The sequence below is a fragment of the Erinaceus europaeus genome, chromosome 3 (assembly GCF_950295315.1).
Source record: "Erinaceus europaeus chromosome 3, mEriEur2.1, whole genome shotgun sequence".
Taxonomy (NCBI): domain Eukaryota; kingdom Metazoa; phylum Chordata; class Mammalia; order Eulipotyphla; family Erinaceidae; genus Erinaceus; species Erinaceus europaeus.
Window position 1 is genome coordinate 131,989,789 of NC_080164.1, and position 11,567 is coordinate 132,001,355.

At 49.2% G+C, this 11,567-nt stretch overlaps 1 protein-coding gene across 1 annotated transcript in view; it reads right to left on the reverse strand.

Annotated features, from left to right (window-relative positions):
- The window catches only part of SCD5 (stearoyl-CoA desaturase 5), a 185,424-nt gene extending 174,977 nt beyond the window's left edge, over window positions 1-10,447 (reverse strand). Inside the window, exon 1 of the mRNA XM_007518509.3 lies at window positions 9,867-10,447. Coding sequence (XP_007518571.1) covers window positions 9,867-10,083 — 217 coding nt within the window. The 5' untranslated portion in view covers window positions 10,084-10,447. The remainder of the gene's footprint in view (window positions 1-9,866) is intronic.
- Between the last annotated feature and the right edge of the window lie 1,120 nt (window positions 10,448-11,567).

Consider the following 11,567-nt stretch of genomic DNA (forward strand, 5'->3'; position numbering starts at 1 on the left):
CCGATCCACTGCTCCTAGAGGTCATTTTTCCTATTTTGTTGCTCTTATTATTGCCCTTGTTGTTGTTATTATTATTATTGTTGCCATTGCTGCTGTTGTTGGATAGGACAGAGAGAAATGGAGAGAGGAGGGGAAGACAGAGAGGGGGAGGGAAAGACAAGACACCTGCAGACCTGCTTCACCACTTGTGATGTGCCCCGCCCCCCCCCAACACCCCCCCGCAGGTGGAGAGCCAGGGACACGAACCGGGATCCTTATGCCAGTCTTTACACTTTGCGCCACTTGTGCTTAGCCCGCTGCGCTACCGCCCAACTTGCTCTTTTTTTTTTTTCATGTTAGAGAGAGAGAATAAAACCATCATTCAGACTCAAGACCACATGCTTGAGAACTCAATGCTTTATCCACTGCACTATCTCCTGAGCCACCTCACCCAATTCTTAAAACAACTGTTTGTGGGAGTCAGGCAGCAGTGCAGTGGGTTAAGTGCACGTGGCGCAAAGCACAAGGACCAATGTAAGGATCCGGGTTTGAGCCCGGGCTCCCCACCTTCAGGGGAGTCGCTTCACAGGCGCTGAAGCAGGTCTGTAGGTGTCTTTCTCTCCCCCTCTCTGTCTTCCCCTCCTCTCTCCATTTCTCTCTGTCCTAACAATGATGACATTAATAACAATAATAACTACAACAACAATAAAAAAAAATCTGTTTGCTCAGTGTTATTGCCCTCACTCCACAGACCAGAAAACCATGCAGGCAGGGTCTTGTCTGAAGCTGAACTAAGTGGCACTGCCAGGACTGCAGCCCCAGTTCCTGCCCTGCAGCACTCTTCTCATTTTACCATCACTGCAGTGACCTTGACCAGCTGTAGAAGAAAAATATCCTGAGCTAATGATGATAACCTCAACCTATATTTATACTTGGTGTGGTTGTTCAGCCCGGAAAGCACACTCAGACTTTGTGTCTGCTGCACTCCAGTTTCGAGAAGGCTCAGAGTCCTCATCCATTTATTAAAAATGCAAGAGTTGCTACAATGGGCAGGGAGTTATAGGGCTTAAAAGGAAGATTTGTTTATGGTTTTCAGGTTTTTAGTAGTTACATGGAGCATTATTGTGTGGTTTTGTTTTGTTAAAGATGACTCAATGCAGTGTTGAGGAAGAAAAAAAACAAGGCAAGTCTGAGACCCTAGGAGAGATCTGGCCTTCTTTCTACAGCAACTGTAACTAGCTATGCTCAGAATCCCCCAATGGGAAAAGCTCCAAGTCCAGGTGAGTTGTAAGCTGAACAGAAAGCTTATTTCACAGGATAGTATGGCCTTTCGAAGAAGAGCAGAAGCAAGAATGAAAGGGAAAGGTTTGGGTGAAAGAGAATACAGGAAGGTCTCCTGTATATCTCTCTTACTCTCTTTGGGGACTCTGACAAAGAACTCTTATTGGCAAAGCCACAGCAATCTTTTCTATGCAGGCGAGGCAATGAAGCCAAGTTCAGTGACAGCCCTGTAAAATTTACTATACTGCAAGAAGGCCTTCTTTTCTTGCTGCTGAAGAAAAAGCCAGTCAGTGTTCAGACCAACAAGAAAAATGGTGGCTTGGGGCCAGGCGATGGCACACCTAGTTAAGTGCACACACTACGGTGCTCAAGGATCTGGGTTCAAGCCCCTGGTCCCCACCTGCAGGGGGAAAGCTTCACAAGTGATGAAGCAGGTCTGCAGGTATCTCTCTGTATCTCTCCCTCTCTATCTCCTCTTCCCTTCTCAACTTTTCTCTGTCTCTATCCAATAATAAATAAAGTTAAAAACTTAAAAAGAAAGAAAGAAGAAAAATGGTAGCTAACAATGATTGAGTCCCAGTCATAAACTGGGCATTGAATTTTACAGAAACCATCGGATCCATTCCTCAGGGTTTACAAGTGGTCAGTATCAAAGTACCCACTCCACAGATGAGAAAGTTGAGAGTTAGAGCTGTTAGCTTATCCAAGACCATGCATCTGACAGAGGGTTCATATTCAGCTCTGTTCCCCTCCTGAGCCTGACTTTCTCTAGAAAACCTGGGGGTAAGACAAGTCCATGGTCAGACATTCTTAGGACTTATCAATAACTCAGGGAACTTGGTATAAAAGGAAGCCTAAGGAGTCGGGTGGTAGTGCAGCGATTAAGCGCAGGTGGCACAAAATACAAGGACTGGAGTAAGAATCCCGGTTCAAGTCCCCGGCTCCCCACCTGTAGGGGAGTCACTTCACAGACAGTGAAGCAGGTCTGCAGGTGTCTGTCTTTCTCTCCCAGCCTCACTGTTTCCCCCTCCTCTCTCCATTTCTCTCTGTCCTATCCAACAACAACAACATCAATAACAACAACAATAAAAAAGGGCAAAAACAAAGGGAAATGAATAAGTAAATATTTTTAAAAATTAAAAAAAAAGGAAGCCTAACCCATCAAGCAAGACATCTGGGCCATGCCAGGAGATAGGCACATTATCTGGTGCCTGACAGTTTACAGTTCATATGACGCAACTCTTAGATCTGTCCACAATTTAAGTAGTAGACTAGCCTCAGCCTGTCCATAGGTAAACTCCCCACTCCATTTCCCCCTTCCCTGCCCTAAGACTGCTTTATAATCTCTGCTACCCCTCCACTTCAACCACAGCCTGAATCCCACTCAAAATGGTTCCCAATGCTCCAGCAACCAGAAGGGCATCAGTGACATCAGCATCTACCTTAAAAGTTATCACCTCGGGAGTCGGGCGGTAGTGGAGCAGGTTAAGTGCAGGTGGCACAAAGTGCAAGGACTGGCATAATGATCCTGGTTCGAGCCCCCAGCTCCCCACCTGCAGGGGAGTTGCCTCACAAGCCGTGAAGCAGGTCTGCAGGTGTCTATCTTTCTCTCCCCTCTCTGTCTTCCCCTCCTCTCTCCATTTCTCTCTGTCCTAACAACGACGACAACAATAATAACTACAACAATAAAACAAGGGCAACAGAAGGGAATAAATACTTTTTAATTTTTTTGTATTATCTTTATTTATTTATTGGATAGAGACAGCCAGCAATCGAGAGGGAAGGGAGTGGTAGAGAGGAAGAGAGACAGAGAGACACCTGCAGCACTGCTTCACCACTTGCAAAGCTTTCCCCCTGCAGGTGGGAACTGGGGGCTCGAACCTGGGTCCCTGAGCACTGTAACATGTGCGCTCAAACAGGTGCGCCACCACCCAGCCCCTAATAAATATTTTTTTAAAAGTTATCACCTCAAGGGCAACAAAAAGGAATAAATAAATAAACACTTTTTAAAAAAGTTATCACCTCTACACCAAAGCAAAAGACCCTGGGGAAGGAGGGTCTGGGAGGTAATGAGAGAGTCTTGACATTTTGATGTATGATGCTAGAAAATAAGGCCCCCCCCCACGCCACCTGCAGAAGAGATGTTTCACGAGCAGTGAAGCAGGTCTGCAAGTGTCTTTCTCCCTCTCTATCTCCCCCTTCTCTCTCAATTTCTCTATGCCCTATCAAATAAAATACAAAGAAGAAGATGGCCACTGGGACCAATGGATTCATAGTGCTAGTACCAAGCCCCAGCAATAACCCTGGTGGCAATAAAGGAAGGAGGAGGAAGAAAAGGAAGAGGAGGAGGGGGAGGAGAAAAAGAAAATAAGCTGAGAGGAAGAATGTCCTGTAGAGACCTACTGACTCCAGCAAGATAAGAAGCTGTACCCATGTGTCAACAACTGTACTGTAAACTATTTACTTCCCAAATAAATAGGGGGGAAAAACTGTCACCCCTGCCTGGGCAGAGCAAATTATTACTTTACTATTATTTTTTTTAGTAACCACAAGAGTTTCACCACTCCAGGTGAACTTCAGACAGAACAAAATCGAGGGAGAAAGGAAAGCCATCACAGTACCAAAGCTTCCTCCAGTGCACTGAAATACAAACTTGAACCTCGTTCTTATGCATAGCAAAGCAGACGAACTTCCCAGGTGAGCTATTTTGCCCACCACAATTTTTTTTTCTTTTTTTTTTTTTTTTACCAGACCACTGCTCAGCTCTGGCTTACGGTGTTATGGTATGGGGGATTGTTATGGGACTATGGAGCCTCAGGCAAGAGAGTCTCTTTGCACATTTTTTTTTCTTTTTGCAGGCACAGTTCTGTTCTGTAAGGGTGGGGGGGTAGATCCATGATGTCACTACAGGAAACACTGAAGGGACTCAGATAATATTTTCAGAGAAACCATAAAAGTCCACATTGTTTCTGAAAGCAATAGTCAGAACACCTGGAGATAATCAGGGAGAAGTCCCCCTGGGAAAGAACCCCGGGGTGTGTGTTTGTGTCCACAGCATGAGCCCCTGTCCCACTTATCTTAGGGTTCAGAATCTGGGAGAACTGCCTCCATTGGCCTCAACCCTCAAAGCAGGCACCCTGTGAGCTCACGCCACACACACACACACACACACACACACACACACTGTGGGAGCACTGTGTTTGGATAAGCAGCAACACAGAAGATGGGCAGGATCAGAAAACACAATGTTCTGGCCTGAAGGAATCACACAAGGGCTGGAGCACGGGGGCAGTGGAAACTGATAGCACACGTGATTCATGGACAACCACTCACCTTCATGCAAACTACAGTGCAAGTGTGGACCTAAGGCCCTTGCGCTGTTTCCAGGGCAACTTCACCTGGCAGCAGAAAAGCTAAGTCTAGTTTCTCGACAGCTCAGATGCCTGCAGAGGATGAGCAGCCCAAGGAGCAGGACTCAGTATTCAAGCCAGATGGAGCAGATGGAGGAGGAAAAGAGGGCAGATGATGGAGGGTCACTAGTGGGTCAAGGCCACTGGGGCTTCCACTGAAAATAACCTTGAGTTGGGAGTCAGGCGGTATCGCAGCAAGTTAAGCGCACATGGCGCAAAGCACAAGGACTGGAGTAAGGATCCTGGTTCGAACACCCCGCTCCCCATCTGCAGGGGAGTCGCTTCATAGGTGGTGAAGCAGGTCGGCAAGTGTCTATCCTCCTCTTCCCCTCTCTGTCTCCCCCTTTTCTCTCCTTTACTCCCTGTTCTAACAACAGTATCAATAACAACAACAATAGTAACTACAACAATCAAACAAGAGCAACAAAAGGGAAAAATCAATAAATAATTTTAAAAAAACAAAAATTAAAAAAGAAATAATAACCTTGAGTCCAGGGAACTGTACCTATAGTCCTGCTCAATGTTCTGTGGGGCCTGGGCATCAGCAAAACCATCTTATCTGCCTTCCTATCTTCTCCCAGGAAACATCGATTAGGTAATATTCTATTATTTGGAATCTTTCTTTTTTGTGGTAATTTAATGGCAGGCAATGAACCTAGGACTTTGCAATACCCTCAAAGAGTAGCCTCCCCAAATAGCTTTTTCATTCTTTAATCTTTGAGGTTTTTTGTTTGTTTGGTTGGTTTTTGTTTTGTCCCAGAGCTCAGTGCCTACACTATGAATCCACTGCTCCTGGCACCCATTTTTTCCATTTTATAGGATAGGACAAAGAGAAATGGGGGGGGGACAGACATCTGCAGACCTTCTTCACTGCTTGTGAAGCAACCCCCCTGCAAGTGTGGAGTCAGAGGCTCAAACTGGGATCCTTGCACGGGATCCTTGTGTTTTATACTATGTGTGCTTAACCTGGTGCACCAGTGCCTGACCCCCCTCATTCTTTTTTTTTTTTTCCTCCTCCAGGGTTATTGCTGGGCTCGGTGCCTGCACCATGAATCCACCGCTCCCGGAGGCCATTTTTTTTTCCCCTTTTGTTGCCCTTGTTGTAGCTTCGTTGTGGTTATTATTATTGCCCTTGTTGACGCAATTCGTTGTTGGATAGGACAGAGAGAAATGGAGAGAGGAGGGGAAGACAGAGAAGGGGAGAGAAAGACAGACACCTGCAGACCTGCTTCACCGCCTGTGAAGGGACTCCCCTGCAGGTGGGGAGCCCGGGGATCGAACCGGGATCCTTACGCCGGTCCCTGCGCTTTGCGCCACATGCGCTTAACCCACTGCGCCACCGCCCAACCCCCCCATTCTTTATCTTATTTTGTTATTTTTTAATATTTTATTCATGCACTCATTGGATAGAAACAGAAAAATTGGGAAGGAAGGATGAGATAGAGAGACACCTGCAGCACTGCTTCACTGCTGGTTAAACTTGCCTCCTGCAAGTGGGGACCAAGGGCTTGAACCATGGTCCTTGCTCATGGTAAGTAACGTGTGCTCAACTAGGTGCGTCACCACTTGGCCCCTATTATTTTATTTCTAACCAGAACTCTGCTTAGCTCTAGTTTATGATGGTTCAGGGACTTGAACTTGGAACCTCAAAGCCTCAGGCATGAAAACCTTTTGCAAAATCACTATGCTATCTCTCTGCCCCATTTTTTCCTTTCTTCATCTTACAGAGAGGGAGCAAGAGAAGGCACCTCAGCACTACTCCACTACCAGTGGGATCCCTCCCATATCATCCTTGATGCTCCCATATGGTGTCAGATCTTGAACCCAGGGCCTTGTGCATGGTAAGACAGTGCCACCAAGTGAGTTATCTCCCATCTCCTGTTTGAAATGTTTCTAAGTCACAATTTTGGACTTTGAAATCACAACTTTCACCTGTCCTGTGAGGTGAAAAAGACCCATGATGCTACCACAGGACATACTGAAGGGACTCAGATGGCAGTCTGACATTTTTCATTTTAATATTCATTCACTTATTTTTTATTTTTAATATCTTTTTTTAATTTTTTTTTAATATTTATTTTATTTATTTATTCCCTTTTGTTGCTCTTGTTGTTTTATTGTTGTAGTTATTATTGTTGTTGTCGTTGTTGGATAGGACAGAGAGAAATGGAGAGAGGAGGGGAAGACAGAGAGGAGGAGAGAAAGATAGACACCTGCAGACCTGCTTCACCGCCTGTGAAGCGACTCCCCTGCAGGTGGGGAGCCGGGGTTCGAACCGGGATCCTTATGCCAGTCCTTGTGCTTTGCGCCACCTGCGCTTAACCCGCTGCGCTACAGCCCGACTCCCTTTTAATATCTTTATTTATTTGCTAGAGACAGCCAGAAAGCAAGAGAAAAGAGGGAGATAGAGAGAGGGACACTTGTGGCATTGCTTCACTGCTTATGAAGCTTCCCTACTACAGGTAGGGACTTGGGGGCTTGAACCTGGATTGTAGCATGTGCACTCAGCCAGGTGCGTCACAACCCGGATCCTTCATTCATTTATGTATATAAGAAACAGCTGCAGCACTCTGGAACATGCCATGCTGAGGACAGAATTCAGAACCTCATGCTTTTAAGTTTCAGTGCTCTAGCCCACTGCACCACCTTTTTCTTGCTTTCTTTCTTTAAAAGGAAGCATTGAAGCGCAGGTAGGGAAAATGCAGGTGATAAGAAGTAACAAAGCCAGGAGACTGCAAGGAGGCTAGTGATGGGGTTTGGCAACTGGCAGACACCATCCTCTCCCCACTACAGGGAACAGATCCTGCACTGTAGTTCCTTCTCAACTGCCTGGGCTTGTGAACCAGAGGGGCACCCTTGGCCAGATTTTGAGGACAAAAACTCTATCTTCAGAGGCTCAGGGCTGTAAGGAATACCCATGAAGTGCCCTGTGGAGCATGGAAGACACTTGTGCATGTAAAAGAATATTTTAAGTGCTTGCCTCTCCCTGAACCGTCTCTAACACCACAGCTATTAAGGTTAGGCCCAACTCCCTGGAGACAGGTGGACTTTAAATGTCAAAGGCACAGGGCCAAGAAAATAGCTTATGTGGATAGTGTCTGCTTTGTCTTGCACACAGCCCAGATTGAGCCCAGCCTAACCACACTGAAAGAAACTGTGGAGCTGTGGTTTCTCTCTCTGTCTCTCTCTGTGTCTCTTTGCCTCTTTGTCTCTCTGTAAATAAATAAAACGATAAATCAAAGGTACAACCCTTTGGGGAGGGAAAGGGGCAGCTCCAGGGAGTTTGGGGGTGTGAGGGTGATATCAAGGCTCTGGCGGGTGATGTGAAGTGCATGAAGCAAAACGGGCTGAGCATCTTGCAATACAGTCACTTGGAAATAAGGGCAGGTGCACAGACAGGTGGAGAATTAAATCAACACATCTCAAAGACGATAGGGACGGTGAGTGAGATAGATCACCTAGGAGGGCACCTGCTTTGCCATGCTACAGGCCCAATTTCTAGACTGGTACACCCCTGGGACCACCATGGAACTCAGGGAGGTTTTGGTGCTGTGGTCTTTATCTCTCTATCTCCTTTTCTATCAGAAAAAGTCCACCCAGGATGATGCCCCAGAAACAACAAGAAGATGATAATGAAGGACAGAGAACTGAGGAATGCAGTGAGTGCTGGAAGGAGTTGCAGGGGTCAACCAGATTGTTTCAAGGAACTTTAAAAGGTTTCCCAGAGGTGGCACAGTGGGCTAAGTGCACATGGCGTGGAACCAGACCTCTGTAAGGATCCGGGTTGGAGCCCCTGACTACCCACCTGCAGAGGGGTCGCTTCACAAGCAGTGAAGCAGGTCTACAGGTGTCTATCTTTCTCTCTCTGTCTTCCCTTCCTTTCTCAATTTCTCTCTGTCCTATCCAACAACAACAGTAACAGTAATAACAAGGGCAACAACAAAAAATGGGGGGAAATGGCCTCCAGGAGCTGTGGGTTCGCAATGCAGGCACCGAGCCCCAGTGATAACCCTGAAGAAAAAAAAGAAAAAGCTTCCCAGATTCCCAATAATCTTACCTCTTACCATCCAAAGATTCCACATGATGGGGGGCGGGGCGGTGTTTGGGGGGTACTTCCAGTAACCTCATGGTGTCCAGAAGGCTTACACCCAAAATGGCCCTTTCTCAACCTCCGCAGTTACAGCTAGCACAATGTCAAGTAAAAAGCGGTACAGAAAGACGTCTCCTTTTATTTATTTTTTACTTCTGCTTTTTCTTCCTTTCTAGAGATCAAAGGAGGTTGTGTTTGTCCTGCCCCAATTCCTCAGCGACCTGGGAAATGGGAGCTGGGAGGTGGATGGGGTTCTTGGATTACCTGGCCCAATTCTAGGCTCAGGATATCAAAACCTTTTGTCCTGGCTACAGTTCCCTATGGTGACTGAAGCCAAAGTCAGTTACTGAGGCCAGGAAATCTGAGAGATGGTTCAGTGGTCAGCGATGGAACCCCTGGATGCGGGGCTGGAGTGGGGATGGGGGTAAGGCTTAGCTCTTAGGCTCCCCTCCCTTGCCAGGAGGGTGCTAGGAAGGAGGATGGTGGGAAGCTACAGGTGCGGGTGACAGAGCTGGCCAGAGAAGGCCAGGACCTGGAAGGGTCTTCCCATGGCTCCCCACCTGGGAGTTGGGTGCGGGAGTCAGGGCACTTTCGGGATGAACTCCGTCTGCTCATGGAGAAACTTCTGAGACCCGCAGGAGTGCAGCTGGGCCCTGGGGCAGGGGAGGGGAGGGAGTGAGGCTGGGGTGGGGAGTGGAGGGACAGAGGTGGGAAGGGAACCGCTTTCTGCCATCTCTGCGTAAGGATCAAGACCATGCCTGCGCGGGGTCTCCCCGCGCCGCCGCTTCCTCCCTCGTCCTTAACTCGGTCTCAAGGCCGAGAGCTCCTAGGCGGCAGGAGTGACAGCCACCCCGCCTGCCGCCTCCCGGCAAGCGGGGTTCAGCGGACGCCCGCGCCCCTGAGGCGCGCCTCTGCGCACAGCTGGAGTGCTGTCCGCCGGGAGCCACCGCTGGCGGGGGAGGCTGAAGTTGGAGAAGCCGGGACAGACAGAGTGCCGGTCCCAAGAAGACCGTGGACAGGCGCAGGCGCGGGCCCGGGCTCGGGGGCACCGGGAGCGAACGGCCCCAAGTGTTCCCAGCCTGGCCTGGGGCGCCGGCGGGACTTACCCCAGAGCAGAGTGAGCGGCTGGGCTTGGGGGATGAGCAGCAGGGAGTACAGAGCCCCCAAGTGGAGCAGGCTCATCAGGACCACGTTCCTCCAGACGATGGTGCTACGCTGCCCGCGCGCGTCCGGCCTCCTCCCCCGGCCGCCGAGCCCCGCGCCGCTCAGCTCCCGGGCGCTGCGGGCGGGTCCCCGGTCCCCGTCGGCGGCTGGGCCCTGCATGGCGAGGAACGGGCGCTCCGTCGGCGCGGCGCTCTCCGCGGGAGGCGGGGGCTTCTGCCTTTGCTGGGGAACCTGCGCGCCTCCCAGTCTTTTTCGGGGGCGGCACGCTCCTGCGGGCGCTCAGCGTGGCCTAAGGCTGCGAAGCTCGGCGGCCCGCATCTGTTGCTGGCACCTCACCCATGCCGCTGCCGGAACTCAGCGGCCAGGAGAGGCGCGGGGCTGGCGCGGGCCAAGCCGGGAGCGCGCGGGAGGGCGCGCCCGCAGCCAGCAGGCGGAAAGCCCTGCATAGCTACAGCCAATCAGCATGGCCGTGCGGCTCTGACCAAGGAGGACGCCCCCCCTCGCACCCCAACTCCCCAGGCCTGGGCCTCCAAGTAACCCCACACACACCGCGGCCCGCTCCCTGAAGCCCAGGGTGGGTGCACTACGCTCCTGGGGCCCCGGAGGCTGCAGAGCGGCTCCTGGCGCTAAGTGTGTGTGTGGTGTGGGGTGTGGGGTGTGTGTGTGTCTGTGTGTGTCTGTGTGTGTGTGTGTTTTGAAGCCACAGGCCACCAGTGTTAAAAAATTTGGACTATTTGGTCAGAGTCACAGCAGGAGAATCCGAGTCCCCGGTGTGCCATTTAGTGTGTATCTTTGGGCCAGAGGCGCAGCCAGGCACATAGTAGGTGTTCAGTTAGTGCCTGGTCAGTGATGCAGACATGGAGGCAAGGAGAACTGATTTGGGGCCAGAAACCCATTCTCTGCTAACCATCGTGCTGTGGATTGTCTCCTTGGCTCTCTGTTGATGGAACCATACATGGAAGGTTGCATGAACCATTGACAATAGGACGTGTAAAAAAAAAAAAAAAAAAAAAAAAAAACATGCTGAAACGTTCCAAGGAAAATTAACTGTGAAAAAACCTCCTGAAATGTTCCAAGTTAAATTAACTGTGAAAAATCCGTGTCTGCTCCTTTCTCCTGTCCAATCGCAGATGACTTAGAGCTCTCAAGAGGGAGCATTAACTGCACAGACATAGAGAAGGGTGAGCTGGACTAGCCCCAGGCAGCTGTAGCTGCACCTGCAGATGAGTAGCAGGAGAATGGCTGAGGACTGGAAGCCAGGTCCTCGGAGTTCTTGTACTAACTCCCTGTGCCTCTCAAACACACATTTTCTTACCAAGCAAACAGAATACTCATTAATCTTCCTTTCAATTAGCAAACTCTAGTGAGAATTCAAGGAAGAATCATTGTGCAGACCAACAAAGTTAACTGCAAGGTTTACATATTGTTAGGGGTCCTCTCCAGGATTTCAGGAGAGGGAAAAAAAACCTTATATTTCTGCAAGAAAGGGTCATGCATGGTGATTTTAATGTTACCAGATCTGGACCAGTTCTGCCAACCAGATTTAAATAAAGTCTAAATTAAACCTGAAGCAAGATATGTGGGCCATGCAGCCAATGTTCTGGTGGTGCTTCAGGTGGAGCTAAAGTTCTAGTGAAAGGATA